Source organism: Erinaceus europaeus, chromosome 13, assembly GCF_950295315.1.
Source record: "Erinaceus europaeus chromosome 13, mEriEur2.1, whole genome shotgun sequence".
Lineage (NCBI taxonomy): Eukaryota > Metazoa > Chordata > Mammalia > Eulipotyphla > Erinaceidae > Erinaceus > Erinaceus europaeus.
Window position 1 is genome coordinate 19327166 of NC_080174.1, and position 20433 is coordinate 19347598.

Below are 20433 nucleotides of genomic sequence, written 5' to 3' on the forward strand. Positions count from 1 at the left end.
TCCTCTCCTTTTCTGTCTGTCTGTCTGTCTGTCTGTCTGTCTTTCTCTCTCTCTCTCTCTCTCTCCCTCTCTTTCTTTCTTTCTTTCTTTCTTGCCAACAGGCTTATCGATGGGGCTCGGTGCCAGCACCATAAATCCATTGCTCCCAGAAGCCGCCCCTCCTTTTCTATTTTATTTACTAGGACAGGGAGAAATTGAAGAGGGGGAGGAGAGAAAGATAGACACCTATAGACCTGCTTCACCACTCTGCCCTACAGGTGGGATGCAGGGGCTCAAACCCCACCCTTTGAGAATGGTAACGTGCCCTTAACCAAGTGTGCCTTTGCTTGGGCCCCAGGATTTAGATTGTTAAAACATACTTTTAAAAGTTTTCATTTCAACTCTCACACGAGTCAGTTATTTCATTACTACCTATACCTGTATTTGGTTGTGTCTCATTTTATTGAAAGTTCAAAGAATTTAACCAAACATGAAGGGAACATACAGCTCTGGGGAACTCATCCAAAACTGCTATACCTACCACAATGATTCTGTTCATTGTTTGTTCAAAAGCAAGTCTATTTTACTTAATTATTACAGCTAAAATGAATACCATACATAATCAATTGTGTATACATGTCTGTTATTTCTTAATGTTTCCTATTGATACAGATGGGTTAAGCAAAATCAGATTAAACTATAGCGATGAGTCAGCTGAAGGTAGTAAAACCCCTGAAGATGAGCTCATCGACTTCTCAGAAGATCAGGATAACCAGGTAAAATTTGGCAAACAATTCTGAGTTGTCGGTGACAACTCTTGTTCCTTTCACAGATTCATGTATGTGGTCTGGGGGAACAGTTCATGCACTGGAATGAGCACCCTACCACTTCACATTCCAGGCTTTAACCCCAGCACCAGTGGAAGTTCTGTGGACACAGAGCACTGCTGATGTACTCACTCTCTCGCTCTCTTTCTCTCTCTAAGAAAAAAATACATAAGGCTTGTTTGTGAAGAGAGAAGAGGGGTCTAAAGCACTGCTCACATCAGACACACAGTGGTTCTGGGGTGAACTGTGGGGTTTTAGACATGCAGGGTTCTTCTTGGATAGGCTAAGCTATCTCGCCAGACCCAAAAAAATTCCCTCTGGAGTCCTACTGGTAATTCTTTTAGTCAATAACTTATCATGCCTTCTAGAGTTGAACTTCATCTCTTTAAAAACAAACAAACAAAACCCACCTTAGTTTCACCTATAAAGTTGTAGGGATGTATGTATTATTATAATGTAATAATAATTATATATAATATATAACATATACTACTTGATATATTTTTGTTTTGTATTTTATTTAGTAAGGGTGTTTTGGGAATTTTTTTTTTAAGCTGCTGTGGACTAAACTAATATTATCCACCTTAGAAAAATGTTTTTCCTTTCACTTACTATTCTAAAAATAACTTTTTTATTGAGGGAAAAAATTTAAAGAATCCTTTAGTATCACTTAAGTCCCAGTGCCAACATAAACCAGAGCTGAATGATGCTGTCATTTCTCTGTCTCTACCCTAAGAACAAATGCTCTTTAAAAAAAAAAAAATTATATATATATATATATAATTTTTTTTTTTTTTTTTTTTTTTTTGCTGGGATTTGGTGCCTGCACTAGGAATCCACTGCTCCTGGAGGCTATTTTTTTTTCCTTTCGTTGCCCTTGTTGTTTATTATTGTTGTTGTTATTGCTGTTGTTAGATAGAACAGAGAGAAATTGAGAGGGGGAGAACTGCTTCACCGCCTGTGAAGCGACCTACCTGCAGGTGGGGAGCTGGGGGCTCGAGCCGGGATCCTTAGGTGGGTCCTTGGGCTTCGCGCCATGTACACTTAACCTGCTACACCACTGCCCAGCCCCCTAAAAAATATTTTTCAGTGCTGGGGAGATAGTAGAACAGCTATGTGTGGGTGAGTGGGTGGATGAGGGAGGGGGCCACGACTTTGAAGTCTGAGGCTCTGACGTCCCAGTTCAGTCCATGACACCACCATAAACCAGGGCCAAGTTGTGACCTGGTTAAAGTCGTGTATCCTTTATAATGCTATTTTGTTGGATTATTAGTTGTTTAGATTTGTTTACTTTTTCATACTGACAGTAGATTTGTCTTTTATAGGATGATAGCAGCGATGATGGATTCCTAGGTGATGACAACTGCAATTCAGAAATAGGACAATGGCATTTAAAGCCTAATATCTGTAAACAGTAAGCATTAACTGTACATCCTACAGACAATGTAATAATTTCTATATAAGTACTTGTAGAATAAAATATAAGTGGACAGTTTTTACTTAAATACATCATTATGCAAATGTCACAGAGATTATCAGGGTAGGGTCAGTGAGGAGAACTGGAGCTTGCCTGCCCAATGTCCATGGTTCAAGTTGGGGAGAGTGAATAAAAGGTTGTGTGCGCATGCATGTATCTTAAAAAGAGCCGTCACCCCCTTTTGGATATGCAGTGACTTAATTTTTTTTTAACATATTTGATAGTAAGGATTTTTCCCCCCTTATTGGGATTAATGGTTTACGGTTGACAGTAAAGTACAATAGTTTGTACATGTGTAACAGTTCTCAGTTTTCCTCGTAACAATTCAGTCCTCCATCATGTTCCAGGACCTGAACACACCCCCACCCCAGAGTTCTTTACTTTGGAGTAATACACCAACTCCAGTTCAAGTTCTGTTTTGTGTTGTCCCTTCTATAAGTGGGATCATCCCTTATTCATCCTTCTCTTTCTGGTTTATCTCACTTAATATTGATTCCTTCAAGCTCTATCCAAAATGAGGTGCAGAAGATAAATTCACCACCTTTAAAAAAAAATATTATTACATCTATTTATTGGATAGATTCAGATATCAAGAGGGAAGGGGGAGATAGAAGGGATGAGAGACAGACAACTATAGCACTGCTTCACCACTTGCAAAGCTTTTCCCCTGCAGGTCGAGGCTGGGAACTTGAATCCGAGTACTTGTGCATCACATGTGCTCTTAACCAGCACCCAATCCCTGCAGTGACTTATTTGGAGCAGAAAAGAACAAGGCACTGTCATTTAAATTAGGAACATGGAGATTCTGGTCTACTCTTCTTCCATAGCTACTATATCAAGGTAGTTGAGTGACTCAGACTGTCCTTAAGGACATAGGCTAGATAATAAATCCCAGATGACAGCAAGTCTGTTTGGGCTTACAGATGTCCTTGTTCTGAGGTCTCCTTCAAGGTATCTGAAATTCTTAGATAGAAATGGGTTATCTTGGGAGTCGGGCGGTAGCACAGCGGGTTAAGCGCAGGTGGCGCTAAGCACGAGGACCAGTGTAAGGATCCTGGTTCGAGCCCCTGGCTCCCCCACCTGCAGGGGAATCACTTCACAAGCGGTGAAACAGGACTGCAGGTGTCTATCTTTCTCTCCCCTTCTTTGTCTTCCCCTCCTCTCTCCATTTCTCTCTGTCCTATCCAACAACAACGAGATCAACAACAACTACAATAAAACAACAAGGGCAACAAAAGGGAATAAATAAATAAATATATTTTTTTAAAGTCTTAAGAAAAAGAAATGGGTTATCTTGCACTAATTTAGACTTTCTCTTCTACCTGGTTTAATAGAAAAATTTGAAGATTAAATATGTTGAATGCTCTGAAGTGTTTTTAGGAGACAACTATGGAACTTTAGGGAAATATATTCATAATTGAATTATGGTTAAATAAGCTATGGGTTTTAAGTATTTAATTAAGATATATATGACTATATAATTCATTTTTTCCCATTTCACGGAACTATTCAAAGAGAATTCTGAGGATTTTGAAATTTGTTTAATTGACATATCAAGTTTTATTTAAATAAGATGCATTGACAAAAATAGGCAAGTTTGATATCTGCCTTTTAGCGAACTTGTGAAGAAACCAGTCATAAATAGACTTGTAAATTCCCTATAGAGCATATAAATTTTATTGCTCATACACATCTTTTTGCAAAATAATGTATTGGGGAATTAATGTTTTACACTCAACAGTAAGTACAATGGTTTGTACATGTGCGAAATAATGTTTGTTCATTTCTGTTCTACAGACCTTGTATCCTACTGATGGACTCACTTAGAGGTCCTTCTCGGTCAAATGTTGTAAAAATTTTAAGAGAGTAAGTCCAGAATTGCACCTCATACTTGGTATTCTTTGGGAATGACAAACTGTGCTTATATACCGACATATTCTTACTATATATGCATTATTGCAGGTATCTAGAGGTGGAATGGGAAGTTAAAAAAGGAAGCAAAAGAAGTTTTTCCAAAGATGTAATGAAAGGCTCTAATCCAAAAGTACCCCAGCAAAACAACTTCAGTGATTGTGGTGTATATGTATTGCAGTATGTAGAAAGCTTTTTTGAGGTGGGTTTCAGTTTACTCTGATAAAATAAGTAGTAAAATAGTGTATTTTATCTTATAACCAAGAAAGTATAATAAGTTTGAAAATAATCCTTTCAAGAATTATTGTATGGAATAAAAACTCCCAACTTGCATCAATTTGAAGTCATGAAATCTTGATACTTCATCAAACCTAAAGTTTACCAACATCATTCCTGATCAGTGATCAGCTTTTCCTCTTCCCTGGCCTTTTCTACCTTAGGCAGTCTCTGCCCAGAACTATGTGGTTGTTTTGGGTGTGTGGGAGCCACATAACTTTGGTGGGAGTGGTGTGGGACTATACCCCTATTATCTTAGAGTCTTATAAATCACTGTCTAAAATCAAATAAAATGTTTTTTAAATAAAAATGTTGACAAAAAGAAAGGAAAAAAAACCAGTCTATCCCTAGTGGCTCAGGGGGTGGCACAATGGACAAGGCATTGGACTCTCAGACAGGAGGTCCCGAGTTTGACCCCTAGCATTGCATGGGTCAGAGTGAGGCTCTGATTCTCCTCTTTTTCTCATTATTGAAAAAATAACTATCTAAAAGTTATTCAGACTGCCTTAAGAAATTTTGTTAGTGATTTAATACTGATTTACAAATTTACAAGATAACACTTATAACCTAACACTGCACCGCTGTTCCCACCACCAGAGTTCCGAATCCTAAATCCCTCAGTTGTAGGCTACAGCTGTTCTACCAAAGTTGCAGATATGGGGTAACCTTTATTATTATTATTATTTTTATTTTTAAAATGCAAATATTGACAAGACTATAGGATAGGAGGGGTGCAGTTCCACACAGTTCCCACCCCCAGAACTCCATATCCAACCCCCTCCCTTGGTACCTTGTGGATCATTATGGGTTACAGAAGGTGGAAGCTCTGGCTTCTGTAATTGTTTCCCTGCTGACTATGGGCATTGACAGGTCAATCCATACTCCCCAGCCTGTCTCTCTTTCCTTAGTGGGGCAGGGATCTGGGGATTTCTACAACTATCTGTCTGAATTTGTGTGTGTGTGTGTATATATATATATATATATATATATATTTTTTTTTTTTTTTTTTTTTTTTTTTTTTTAATGGTTCCATCTTCTCTTCCTTTCCAAATCACACACTTATTACCACATACAAATGTCCCTCCCTTTTCCTCTTCTCTGTCTGGGTCCTGGTGGAGTTGGAGTTCAGAGCCCTCTGGTCATCTCTCCCCTATTCCTTCTCCCCCACTGGGAATATGGACCAAAACTCTTTGGGGTACAGAAGGTGGGAGTTCTGTAGTTGCTTCTCCACTGGAAATGGGCATTGGCAGGTCGACCCATACGCCCAGCCTGTTTCTGTCTTTTCAAACTGCCTTTTTTTTTATCCCCTTCATATAATATGTCTAGAGACATAATGATATTTTCTATCCATTTCCCAAAACTATGTATTTCTGAAATCTCTGTAATTTGACTCAATCTATTACCTCTTTTATATTAAAAGTAATTACTGATCTACCATTTGATAGAGCTGATCATTCTTCATGACACTCTCTTTTTTGACTTCAGAGATAGGACCATCTATACATCTCTTAAAATTCTTTTTTTTTTTTTTTTTTTGAGATTTTATTTATGAGAAAGATAGAAGGAGAGAGAAAGAACCAGACATCACTCTGGCACATGTGTTGCCGGGGATTGAACTCGGGACCTCATGTTTGAGAGTCCAAAGCTTTACCACTACGCCACCTACCGGACCACACATCTCTTAAAATTCTTTACAGTTATCTTGATCACCCAGCATCGTGTGTGCCATGCATTCTCCTTCATTTTATGCCAAATGTTTGTTTTTTAGCATATCATGTTGGTTTATTCAGAAGTAATTCTTATAGTAATCTTTAATAATAGCATTTATTTATTTATTGGTGAGGTCGCTTTGGGTTCATAAGCCTGTAAATGTTTTCGAAGTACAATTATCAACTTCTCAAAATAATTCACCACCATCTCCACTAGATAGATTCAGTTTTGTTTTTTTTTTAAATCTCTGCTGCCACTAAGTCCAGTATACTTGGCTTTGCTATTTTAAACTACTACTGCCCCTGCCTTCTATGTCCACAATTGTTTTCTTTCTTCTTCTCCCTCTCCTTTTTTTTTTTAAACAGATACAAGGCATTTTTAAAAATATTTTAATTCATTTATTATTGGATAGAAACAGAAATTGAGAGGGGCAAGGGAGACAGAGAGACCCCTGCAGGTCCCAGGGACCAGGGGCTTGAAACTGAGTACTTGCATACTGTAATTTGCGTGCTTAACCGAGTGCGCCACCACCTGGCCTCCACAATTACTTTCCAAAACCGAGATCTAGTAATGTCATTTTGCTGCTTTAATTCTTAGAGTGGCTTTCTATTGCTCTTAAAAGAGTAAAGTCCTTCCACAGGTCCTGCATAATTCTACTTAAGTCCAATCATCTGGCCTGGTGTTCTTTTTTGTTCTAGGTAGCGGTTTTGGTTTTGGTTGGTTTTTCCACCAGGGTTATTGCTAGGGCTCAGTGCCTGCAAGAATTCACAGTTCCCAGTGGCCATTCTCTTCCCCTCACCATTTCCTTTCCCTCCTTTGTCCTCTCCCTTGGTCCCTTCCTTCCTTCTCTCCTACTCCTCCTTTTTTATATATAGTATAATAGAAGTTGAAAGGAAAGGGGACATAGAGAGGGAGAGAGAAATAAACCTGCAGGCCTGCCTGCCTCACTACATGTAAAATATCCTCCCCAGCAGCTCAAACCCAGCTCCCTACGCATGGTAATGTTTGTGCTTAACCGGGTACACCAGCGCAGGGTCCTTGCTCTAGGTCTCACTGTGTATTTCTGTAACTATAATATACTTACTTTCTGTCGCTTTTTATTTGGCTGATTCTTGGTTCTTTGGGTCTTATTTTAGACATCACTTCTTAGAATTTTGTTGAACCCCAGATAGGTATTCTCATAGACTCTATCTTTTCTCTCACACTACTTGTATAGTGTTACTGTAGCATACAAAGCATCAATAAGTTAATTGCACTCTGTTCCAATAGGACTTTATATAAACAAACTGCAGGTAAAATTTGGCTCACAATCTATAATAGTTTGTTGACCCCTGAAACTAAAAGATGTGCATTTGTGGCGTGTGTGTGTGTGTGTGTGTGTGTGTGTGTGTGTGTATGTGTCACATTTCTAATGTGTATATTTTTACTTTCAGAATCCAATTCTCAACTTTGAACTGCCCATGAATTTGGCAAATTGGTTTCCCCCTCCAAGAATGAGAACAAAAAGAGAAGAAATCCGAAATATAATTCTGAAACTGCAAGAAGATCAGAGCAAAGAGAAAAAAAAGCAAAAGGACACTTCCTCAACAGAAACACCTTTGAGGGAAGGAGCAGAGCAACATGTCAGTAGTGTCTCAAATTGACCATTTCTGATGCTTGTCAGTATTGCCTTTAGAAACTTTCAGTTTTGAGGATTGGCAGTAAAGAACTGAAGTGCTCACTATCAGAGTGACTTAGAAATGTTAATGCTTGTACAAATGTCATATAATTAATTTTCAATGGAGTATGTATTAAGTCTGTAAATATGTTAATGAGGCCAATTTTTTCAGCATTTATAATTATTTTTTTCACTTGTTAGGAAGCTTTTGTTATGTATTTTCTGTTAATAGTACTTTAAACTGCAACTTCTAAAATGCAAAATAAATTTTAAAAATATTTATAGGATTAATTTGATATTTCAGTGAACTTGTATTAAATTTTGCAGTGGCTGTGTTACATTCTTCATGGGAACATTCAAGTCTCAATGATCATCTTTTATCCTGTTACATTTATTCTAAGATATCTTGACGTGAAAATAAGGCATTTTGAACAAGAAAGACACTTCATATATATATATATATATATATATATATATATATATATATATATTAGGGACTGTAGCCTTTTAATTCATACATTTCTCTGTATTGGGAGAATCCCCAAATATGTGATAAATGTTCATAATTTTACACAAATATTTTAAGGAGAAGCAATATTACAAGTAATTCAAAGAAAAATAACATTGAAATATATTACTAAATAGTTATTGATAATGAACTTGTCAAATTTCTGATGACATCAAAGACTCAGGTTTAAACTATTTTGGGTAAGTCCAGATAGAATTTCCAACACGTTACAATTTTATATTATAGCTTAAAGTATGCTATAATCTCTGTAACATAGTTCATTGGTAAACATTTTAATCCGTGTATACACAGGAATTTAAATAGGAACTTTACTATTTTTTGTATTTTTTTGTTATTTTTTCATTGTTCATTTTCATGTTTTGATAAAGGTTCAGACTTTATACTTGATTATTCAGTGTAAATTATTTTTACATGTAAAAATTACTGTCTTAAATCACTTTAATTCATTAAAAAAAAAAACCCAAATCTTTGAATTCCCCTTTAGAAAATGCTAAAATGTGATACTACTGGTAGATTTCCAACTCACATATGCTGCAGCTATTTATTATTTTTCAAATGAAATGTTATACATTTCTTTCAAATTAACTTTGAGACTTGAAATATATATTTTAGAAGTCTTTTTTGTTCAGTAATGTGTTTAAAATGCACATGTAACAAAAGTAGCTGAAAAGAAGGAAGGCTGTTTTTATCACTAGCAATTAATCTTGCCGGTTCTCTCATTACAACCAACGTTTTAGACTATCTTCTTGAATTTATTAAAGTCATTGGTGTGTTTGGAGTACATGTGGGGTATGATTAACGACAACCAAAAATAAGTGAGTCATATTTATTAAGGAATATACTAATGTATGTCCTTGTGGGGAGGTTGGAGCATATACCAGAGCACTGCTCAGCTCTGGCTTCCAGTGGTGCTGGGGATTAAACCTGGGATGTTGGGTGCCTCCGGCATGAAAGGCTTTTTGTTGAACCATTATGCTATCTCTTCAGCCTTGTAGTGTAAGGCCCATCACTAGTACCAATTAAGAATTTGTCATTTTGGATTTTTTCCCTTCCCGAGAGAGAACAAAGAATTGCTGTTCTGGCATATGTGGAGCCACTATGACACTGGAGATAGATTGGTTACTTTGAAAAATAACGTTTTTTGTTTCTCATCACATTTTGGGGGTGTACTATGCTAACTCAGGAAAAGCCAGACTTTATTATTTATTGAACAAAGAAAAATTGTTTTGAATCTCAAGTCACATTTTCACATGCAAAGTGAAATATATTGATGTCTGTCAGTTTCCTACAGATAGAATATCGAGCTATTTTCTCCCACTTATGTAAAATTCTGTTTTAAAGTGATAGGCTAACTTTGAAGTGTATAAATTGTACCATTTGGAGACCCCCAAAGCTAAACTGAAAAGTCTTTGGTGTATATGCACATTCAGTTGATGGCTTTGGTACTTCTAGGTGTAGTTTAAAATGAGTATCGACCTTTTATAATATGTTATTAGTACGTAGAAGTCATGGAACAATTTTGAAGTTTAGAGGTTACTAGACACTGAAGCTGCTTGATGAGTATCAGGTGTCTTAACTCATTAGATAGATCTGTTGTATTTGTTTTCTTGCTGGATAGAATAACAATCATTTTTAGAAGAGTTTTAGATTACTAGCTATAAAATTTGTATGTGTCTTAGCGCTTGGTAGTTTAGGAGAAAAGTAGCATATAACTAGTTATTTCCCTTTGATGTTGCTAAGACCGATGAAAACTGAAAACAATAATTTAAACTCATACCTGAAGCATACTGTAATGCTTAAGCTATTGGTCAATTATGTGTGTATTTTATTTGAAAGAATTATTTAAATTTTAAAATAACTGTATTAGTATTTCTTTAAAAACTTGTCTCTGACATCTGTAAGAGAACATGGAGGAAATTTAATTTTGCAGAAATGAAAAACTGTACTTAAAAGTGTCAAGCGGCAGGAATAATAAGGAATATATATATATATATATATATATATATATACACCCAGGAATATATATATATATATATATATATATATATACCCAGGAATATATATATATATACCCAGTGTTAGAGTAAAACTACTGAAACATGATGAAAGAATCACTTAGGAGAAAGTAATCCCCTACGTGATGAGGTGGCAGTGTAGTTCTGTATACCTAAAGCAGACATAATAAGATGGCTTTTAGAGCATTCTGAGGACAAAAGGAGGGGAAGATTATTGTGGGGGAGGGGGAACTACCAGAAATTTCTCTAGTCAAGTGAATATAAATGGGTAGTTTACCACTAAGGCAAGGCTAGGCTTACTATATGATTCATAGATGGGGAGGTATAGAGTATAACCAATAAGCTGTAAATATCTAATGGTGTTCTCAGATTAGACCATAACCAGTAAACTAAGTGTGGCCAAAGGGTTATTGAACCAAATGATCAACTTAAGATCACATTAGATTAATTGAAGGAGGGATTCGGGCAGTAGTGCAGCGGGTTAAGCGCATGTAGTGTAAAGCGCAGGGACCAGCATAAGGATCCCAGTTTGAGCCCCCGGCTCCCCACCTGCAGGGGAGTCGCTTCACAGGCGGTGAAGCAGGTCTGCAGGTGTCTATCTTTCTCTCCCCCTCTCTGTCTTCCCCTCCTCTCTCCATTTCTCTCTGTCCTATCCAACAACGACAACAACAATAATAACTACAACAATAAAACAACAAGGGCAACAAAAGGGAATAAATAAATTAAATATTAAAAAAAAAAAAGTAGTAGTTCTCCCAAGGTCACTGATACGGCTGGCCGTGAAGCAGGTCTGCAGATGTCTTCCTCTCCCCCTCTCTGTCTTCCCCTTATCTCATTTCTCTGTGTTCTATCCAACAATGATGACATCGACAATAAAAAGGGCAACAAAAAGGAAATACTTAAAAAAAAGATTAATTGAAAGAAAAAACTTAGAGGCAGGTCCGCAAAAAATCTAGTAAATAGTGTTAGAAATACTTTAGCAGGACTTCCCCACCCCCCCCCCCACTCATGCAAAAAAAGGTTATAAAATATGGTCTTTGGAACTTAATTTCAGTTACAGAGGAAGACCTCTGGCTAAGTGGGAGATATGTGTACCTTGGGGAGAAATTGGGTCTACCTTTCCAATTCTCTTAAATCTCTTCAGTAAATAATGGGAGAATACCCTAAACTACTTACAAAGAAATTTTTAAATAATCAGTTCCGTGACATGGAAGACTCAAAAAGGTAAAAATTCCAAGCTTTTATGTCCTTATTATAAATAACTTAATTGTAATTAATAGCAAATGATTACAGTAGGAACAATATTACCCCAAGGTAGGATTTTTTTTTTTTTTTCTTAATCTCAAAATGTCTACCAGAATTGCCTAGGTACTTTTCAAATGGCACTCCTAGGGTTTCAACTTAAGTGGTTCCATGTATTTTCAAATAACTCTGCAAGCAAATCTGGTACATAACTCCTTTAACAAGCAACTTCAAAGAGATGAATATTTGTCCCTGACAGCTTTCAAGTTCCTAGTCACAAAGGTAATAAGGCTTGTCTGCATTTCTTCCCCCAAATGCTTTATGATGCCACAATGTCTCTTACATCCACATTAAGAACATGGTAGATAACAATTACTAAAGTTGTTACTAAACCTTGAGGAGTTATGAAGAATATTCCTAAGTAACCCCAAAGTGAGAGACCTGCAAATGTCTTGACAAGTCTAAATTATAATTCATCAATTCTTGATAAGATTCTAGCGTGAATTAGTAAGTGGATGGTTTGTGAACTCTTAAAGCAATAGTTAACATAATGTTCGTTTTATATTTTTTAAAGGAATTCTTTATTTTTTTTAAATTTTCCCTTTTGTTGCCCTTTTTTTTTAAAAAAAAATGTTGTAGTTATTGGTATTGATTGATATTAGATTTTGTGAAGCAACTCCCCTGCAGGTGGGGAGTGGGGGACTCGAATGGGGATCAAAAGGGAATACAAGGGCAACAAGGAAATAAATAATTAAAAGAACCATCAGGCTTTCATCTGATTACAAAAAGGACTGGGATGACATATTCCAATTATTACCAAAAAAAAAGATAAATTGGATATATACGAACCTGATGAAGGTGAAATACGAAGGAAAATGAAAGACATATTTTAAAAAAGAGAGGCTTTAATGTGTAGTTCTGTTATCACAAATTTAAAGCTTGAAGAAAATGGGAGAGGGGAGGCTGAGAAGTGGCGCACCAGGTTAAGCGCACATAGTATAAAATGCAAGGACCCAAGGAAGGATCCCGGTTCAAGCCCCCGGCTCCCCACCTGTCAGGTGAGGGGGAGGGTTGACTCACAAGTGGTAAAGCAGGTCTTGAGGTATCTGTCTCTCTTCATCTTTATCTCCCGCTATCCCCTCAATTTCTTTCTGTCCTAGACAAAAGAAAAAAAAAAGAGGTGATACTTATGAAAGTATCAGAACTTCTCAATGAAACAGACAACTTGTGGGCAACAGGCGGCTGCACCTAGTTCAGCACACGCTTTCCCATGCGCAAGGACCCAGGTTGGAGACTCTGCAAGGGGGATATTTCATGAGTGGTGAAGTATATTTATTTTCTCTTTGGTTGCCCTTGTTTTTTCTTTATTATTGTAGTTGTTGTTATTGATGTCATTGTTAGATAGGACAGAGAGAAATGGAGAGAGGAGGGGAAGACCGAGAGGGGGAGAGAAAGACACCTGCAGACCTACTTCACCGCCTGTGAAGCGACTCCCCTGCAGGTGGGGAGCTGGGGGCTGGAACCGGGATCCTTACGCGGGTCCTTGGGCTTTGCGCCACGTGTGCTTAACCCGCTGGTACCACCCGACTCCCTGTCTTTCTACCTCTTTATCTCCCCATCCTCTATCAATTTCTCTCTGCCCTATCAAATAAAATAGAAAAAAAAAAAAGACGCGGGAGGGAGGGGGGTGGCTTCCAGGAGCAGTAGATTCATCATGAAGGCACCAAGCCTCAAGAAAAACATTGGTGGCAATAACAAAATAAAAAGTAGACAACTTGTTTATCTATTTAGAAAATATTGATATTGACAAAGTGTTACAGAGGTGCTCTGAAAGTACATAAAGACCATGCCGTTCTTGGACTTAAATATTAAAACATTAAACCTGAAATTATTTAAAATATTTTGGGACTAAGGAGATGGTTCACGCAGTGGAGCGCACTCTGCCACCATGAGGACCCAGGTTAGGGCCTCCAAGTCCCACATGGGAACCCCACCAGAGGGGAAACTTCCTGATCCATGAAACAGTACTGGAGTGTCTCCCCTCTCTCTCTTGTCTTTCAAACTCTCTCTAAAAGAGGGAGGGGGAAGTGCTAAGTGCAGACATAGAGATCCAGCAAAAAAAAAAAAAAAAAAAAGCCCTGGCAGAAAAAGACTGTTACAGGACATAAAAATAAGTGAAACTCTCTCCATTCCCTTATGTAAGTATAGCATAATTTCGATAAATTAACCTAGTAATGGCGTTGAAAAGGAAAACTAGCGAATTATGCAATGTGTGATAAAGACTGAGAAAACAGGCCTGGGGTGAGAGCATAATGGTTATGCAAATAGACTTATGCCTGAAGCACTAAGGTTCCAGGTTCAGTCCCCATTACCACCATAAACCAGAGCTGAGCAGTGTCTGGTCTCCCTGTGTATCTTTCTCTCTCTATCTCTAGCATTAAAGTACATAAATAAAATCTTTAAAAAGGCTGACAAAAATAAAATGTTAACATTTATAATCCAGTAGGAGTAACAAATGTGATGTCTGATGACCAAGTCCAAAGATGTTTAACATCAAAATATATATCATGCCAAGGATTAAAGGAAGAAACTTCTAGAATCATATAAACTTAGCTATTCTTAACACAATCTTTAAATGGTGATTTAAAAATCTATTAAAACATAGACTGTAACTTTTTAAAAATTTGTATTTGTAAAAAGGAAACACTGACAAAAAACCATATGATAAGAGTGGTACAACTCCACACAATTCCCACCACCAGAACACTAGAAAGACTAACTTTTTTAAAAAATATATTTTATTTATTAATGAGAAGGAGAGGAGAGAAAGAAAGAACCAGACATCACTCTGGTACATGTGCTGCCAGGGGTTGAACTTGGGACTTCATGCTTGAGAGTCCAGTGCTTTATCCACTACACCACCTCCTGGACCACAAGACTGTAACTTCTTAATAATACACTTAAAGTCCATTAAATTAATATGAAAAATTAGTTTCTCATAATCTCAACATGGTCTTTGCACAAGAAATTAAAATAATTGGCATAAACTTTGGAAAGTAAGGGTAAATCTTTTTTTTTTTTTTTTTTTGTTGCTGCTAGGGGAGTGTATAAGAGTGTATAATTAGAAACCAGAGGGAACTTGTTTTTTAAAAAGGAAAACATTACAGTGGCCAGATATATGTATAATAAGAATCTAGAGAAAAATAGTGGAATTATTCACAATTATGACCAACTACTATAAATAATTAGGAATAAATTTATCAAGAAAAGCACTTAAATGCAAAAGCTGCACAATTTTATTCCCAGTCAAAGACTGTCAGAAAAGACAAATAATGTTCTTAGGTGGGGCGGTATGTTAGTACACTCTGAAAATGTCAGCTCCTAATGTTATTTAACTATAACTCCATTTTACATAATACCAATAGTGCTGTAGTTTTATGGTAAATTTTCTCAGAGCTCAGATACAAAGGTGCTTGAGGGGCCAGGTGGTGGTGCACCTGGTTGAGCGCACATGTTACAATGTGCAAGGACCGGGATTCGAGCCCCTGGTCCTTACCTGCAGGGGGGAAAGCTTTGCAAATGGTGAAACAATGCTACAGGTATCTGTCTCTATCTTTCTTTCTCTCTATCACCCTTTCCCCTCTCGATTTCTGACTGTCTCTATCCAATAAATAAATAAATAATAATAGATGCTTGAGAAGAATCAGGTCTTAAAGAGCTATCAGAATGTGTGAAAAAGCCACAAAGTAACAGAATCAAACAGGCAGATGAGGACAAAAAAGCCACATATGAGACACCAACCTCTCACAGAGAGTGTAAAGAGAGTAGTAAATACAGACAGAAAGCCGGCAATCCAGTTATTCACTGTTTGCAATCTTCCTGCTATTCCTTTAGACAGAAGACTTCAGAATAAATTGCCGGGGAGTCGGGCTGTAGTGCAGCAGGTTAAGCGCAGGTGGCACAAAGCACAAGGACCGGCATAAGGATCCCGCTTCGAACCCCGGCTCCCCACCTGCAGGGGAGTCGCTTCACAGGCGGTGAAGCAGGTCTGCAGGTGTCTGTCTTTCTCTCCCCTTCTGTCTTCCCCTCCCCTCTCCATTTCTCTCTGTCCTATCCAACAACGACAACAACAATAATAACTACAACAATAAAACAACAAGGGCAACAAAAGGGAATAAATAAATAAAATAAATATTAAGAAAAAAGAAAAAAACATTAAAAAAAGAATAAATTGCCGACAGTCATCAGAATTTGAGATACTAATTAGCATATGATAATTACAGTCCTTCAGTTGTTTTGATATTTGAATCATTAGAGACTTGGCTATAAATAGGACAGATACAAAACAGCAGGAGAGAAATTATTCTCTTGACACAATATTGGTTATGATGCCCTCAAGTTGCCAAGTAACTAAAGAAACAGGGCAAGGCGAGGTTTATGAACTGGAGGTTCCACACTCTCTGGTATAGACACTCAGATATGGATGTCAGATTTTTTTATTTTTTCCTATCTGAGGTTTTGTTGTTGAAGTTTTTGTTTTGTCACTGGGACTTCTTCACTCCAGGCTGACTTGTTTTTCAGATAGGAGGAGAAACAGAGAGAGGGAAAGATAACACAGCACTAACTAAACTAAAGCATCTGCAAATGTGGTAAGGGCTGGAGTCAGACTCTTTTGAGAGATGTTTTTGTTTTTGTTTTTGTTTGTTTGTTTTTGTTTTTTAATTTCCCAGAGCACTGCTCAACTCTGGTTTATAATGGTGAGGAGGGGTTGAACCTGGGACCTCAGAGAGTCTGTTTGCATAGCCAAATATTATGCTATCACTCCTGCTCTATGTTGGGACTTTGGACATTGACATCACTGATGAATATTTTAGGGGTCCGGGCGGTGGCCACCTAGCTAAGCGTGTATAATATGAAACACAAGGGCTTGCACAAGGTCTGGGTTCAAGCCCTTGGCTCCCCACCTGCAGTGGGAGGCACTTGACAATTGGTGAAGCAGGTCTGTAGATGTCTCTCTTTCTCTCTCCCTGTCAACCTCCTCTCTCAATTTCTCTCTGTCCTATCCAATAAAATTGGGGGGAAAAAAAAAAAAGGATGCCAAGAACAGTGGATTTGTAGTGCGGGCACTGAGCCCCAGCGATAAACCTGGAGGCAAAAAAAAAAAAAGGAATATTGTGTATTTTTTTCCCTATGTAAAGATTCACTTTTCTACATAGAACAAAAGCCTACTCCCTCTTTATCTGTTTCACTTTTTTCCCTTTTGTTGCCCTTGTTTATCGTCGTTGTGGTTATTGTTGTTGTTATTAAATAGGACAGAGAGAAATGAAGAGAGGAGGGGAAGACAGAGATGGGGAGAGTAAGATAGACACCTGCAGACCTGCTTCACCACCTGTGAAGAGACCTCCCTGCAGGTGGAGAGCCGGGGGCTTCGAACTGGGATCCTTATGCTGGTCCTTGCACTTTGCGCCACTGCCTGGTTCCCTGTTTCACTTTTTAGAAATCTGGAAACAATACTTACATTTTCTCTTTTTAAATTTTTCTTTCTGGTCTTATTCTTTGTCATAATCAGAGCTTCACCTCTCTGACCTTTTCAGGTAAAGAGAGAGACAGAGACAGAGTTAGAGTAAGGGAGAAAACACAGCACTGAAGCTTTCCCAAAAGCAGTGGGTGTGGGGCTCAAATCTGGGTCTGGAACATGCAAAGCAGGTGCACTATCCAAGCAAATTATTTTGCTGATGCAACTCTTACATTTTCTAAAGATCTACATTCTGATAATTTGTATTTATCTACCTATTTATTTTTGCCTCCAGAGTTATTGCTGGGGCTTGGTGTCTGCACTGCGAATCCGCTGCTCCTGGAGGCCATTTCCCCATTTTGTTGCCCTAGTTGTTGTGATGTTGTTGTTGCCATTGCTGTTGTTGGATAGGACAGAGAGAAATCGAGAGAGGAGAGGAAGACAGACACCTGCAGACCTGCCTCTTATGACGCGGACTCCCCTGAAGGTGGTGAGCGGGGGACTCCAACCGGGTACTTTACAAAGGGATGTTTAAGCGGGTCCCTGCACTTTGAGCCTTGTGTGCTTAACAACCCCGCACGGCCCCTTTTTTACTTGTTTTTCTTTTCTTTCTTTCTTTTCTTTTTTTTTTTTTAATGCAGTCTGGGGCAGTGAACTCAGATCTTTGAGAATGCGCAATACTGCTAAACAGCTTCGTAGGGTGAATTTCTCATTCTTTTCTCTTTCTTTCTCTCTTTCTCTCCTAATGTAGCTTCTATGTGTCATACATGAGTCATTTTACTGCTCTTGTGTCAACATTTCTCCCATTTTTAAAAGATTCTTACATGAGAAAGAGAGAGAGAGAGAGGCCATAGTACTGGAGAAATTGACTTTTTTCCCTAAGTTTTTTTATATTTATTTATTTATTTATTTATTTTCCCTTTTGTTGCCCTTGTTGTTTTTCATTGTTGTTGTTGTTGTTATTGTTGTTGTTTAGTATTTTATTTTTGAGAGAGATGCAGAGAGAGAAAGACACAGAGAGAAATACCAGAGCACTGAACAACTCTGGCCTATGGTGGTGCGGGGGATTGAACCTGGGACTTCGGAACCTTAGGCATGAGAGTCTCTTTGCATAACCATTATGCTGTCTACCCCTGCCTCCCGCTCCATGACTTATGAAGCTTCCCCTAGCAGGTGGGGACATGGGGCTAGAATCAAGTCTTCATACATATTCATGTGTGAGCTCCACTGGGTGCTCTACCTCTGGGCCCATTTTATTCATTTTTTTCACATCTTTTTATTTATTTTTTAATTTTTTAAATTACCTTTATTTATTGCACAGAGAGGCAGAAATTGAGAGGGAAGGGGGAGATAGAGAAGGAGAGAGACAGAGAGACACCTGCAGCCCTGCTTCACCACTCATGAAGCTTTTCCTCTGCAGGTGGGGACCAGGGACTGGGGACCTCAAACCTGAGTCCTTCCACATTGTAACATGTGCGCTCAACCAGGTGCGCCACCACTTCCCCCCCCCCCATTTTATTTTTTTAAACGATGTTTTTAATGGCTGGAGAGGTAAGACACATGCATAACCATGCACATGAACTATGCTCCAGCCCCTTACACCACATGGTAATGATGGACATTGTAGTGCTGTGACATCTCTCTCTCGAATTCTTTGTGAATAAAAATAGTGGCCTGCATTGGAGAAATCATGTACATGTGAGACCCTAGTTCCACCCCAAAAAAAATTCTTAAAATCCTCTACAATGATAGTACTATCATAGTCTGAATGACTCTAATCTCATAGGCTTCAAAAGATTTAAATGTTGGGGGCCAGGCGATGGCATATCTGGTTAAGTGCACACATTACGGTGCACAAGGACCCAGGTTCAAGCCCCTGGCCCCCACCTGCAGGGGGAAAGCTTCTGGAGTGATGAAGTAGGGCTGCAGGTGTCTCTCTGTCTCTTCCCCTCTTTATCTCACCCCTCCCCTCCCCTCTCAATTTTTCTCTGTCTCTATCCAATAATAAATCAATCAATATAAAATATTTGTAGCTGTTTGTTTCTTCTCCAAGTTTGTTATTATAATTGCTACTGGCATGATTATATGTGCATAGCCAGTGCACTTCTTTTTTTTTAATATCATTTAAAAATTTTTGTATTATCTTTATTTATTTATTAGATACAGTCAGTCAGGAATTGGGAAGGGAGGGGGAGACAGAGAGGGAGGGAGACAGAGAGACACCAGAGGTACCGCTTTTTCTCTAACTGAAAAAGTCATCAATGGTCAGTGAAGCCTCAGTGATGACCAAATGAATAATAATAACAATGACATTATTACATAAGTTTCAGGTGTTTATGACTGAAAATTAATATCATACCACTCATTTTAATGTAATTCTTCTAAAACAAATTCAAGGGCCACTGGATTGGGAGAGGTTCTAGCCCCTGCTCCCCACCTGCAGAGGGGGAGTTTCACAAGTGAGGCAGGTGTGCAGCTATCTTTCTTTGTCTTTCTGTCTTTCATTATGTTCCTCTCCCTTCTCAATTTCTCATTGTCCTATCAAAAAGAAAGAGAGAGAGAAAGAGAAAGAAAGAAAGAAAGAAAGAGAAAGAAATTAAGGAAGGAAGGAAGGAAGGAAGGGAGGAAGATAGAAAGAAAAGAAGGAAAGAAAAAGAAAATAAAAGAAAGAAAGGGGGTCGGGCGGTAGTGCAGTGGGTTAAGCGCACATGGCGTGAAGCAGGAATCCCTGTAGGAGCCCCCGGCCCCCCACCCGCAGGGGGGTCGCTTCACAGACGTTGAAGCAGGTCTGCAGGGGTCTTTTTCTCCTTCTTCCCCTTCTCTCCCGATAAATCTGTCCTATCCAACAACAACGACAGCAGCAACAATAATAATAATGACGACGATAAACAAAAAGGGCAACAAAGAGGAAAAAAATAGTCTCCAGGAGCAGTGGATTCGTAGTGCAGGCACCCAGCCCCAGCAATAACCCTGGAGGGGGGAAAATAAATAGAAAAAGAGGAAAAAATGGCTACTGAGAGTGGTGGATTTATCAGTCATTGAGCCCAGTTTAACCCTGGTGGCAAGAAGGGAGAGAGAGAGAGAAATAAGCTAAAATTTAGGAAGAAAAAAAAAAACCCTAAAAGTATGTTTTGACTAGTTAATTACATATGTGTATGCTTCTATTTGAAGAATTATATAATCAGAGAAAAAGTATAGCAATCATGACTACATATATAGCTGGAGGAGTTATCACAAAGTTAACCCTCCTGTGTAGAACAAAAGACAGAAAACATACCAGTATCTCAGAAGCTTT

At 38.2% G+C, this 20433-nt stretch overlaps 1 protein-coding gene across 10 annotated transcripts in view; it reads left to right on the top strand.

Moving 5' to 3' along the window:
• The window catches only part of SENP6 (SUMO specific peptidase 6), a 97302-nt gene extending 89178 nt beyond the window's left edge, over positions 1-8124 (top strand). For 9 of the 10 annotated variants that reach the window (XM_060205404.1, XM_060205396.1, XM_060205397.1 and 6 more), the window contains 5 exons: positions 652-755; positions 2132-2220; positions 4081-4149; positions 4246-4396; positions 7614-8124. In XM_060205404.1, coding sequence (XP_060061387.1) covers positions 652-755; positions 2132-2220; positions 4081-4149; positions 4246-4396; positions 7614-7823 — 623 coding nt within the window. In that variant the 3' untranslated portion in view covers positions 7824-8124. Of the gene's footprint in view, positions 1-651; positions 756-2131; positions 2221-2630; positions 2653-4080; positions 4150-4245; positions 4397-7613 lie in introns of those variants that run through there. The other variant, XM_060205405.1, reaches the window with a different exon arrangement.
• The last annotated feature ends 12309 nt before the right edge of the window (positions 8125-20433 follow it).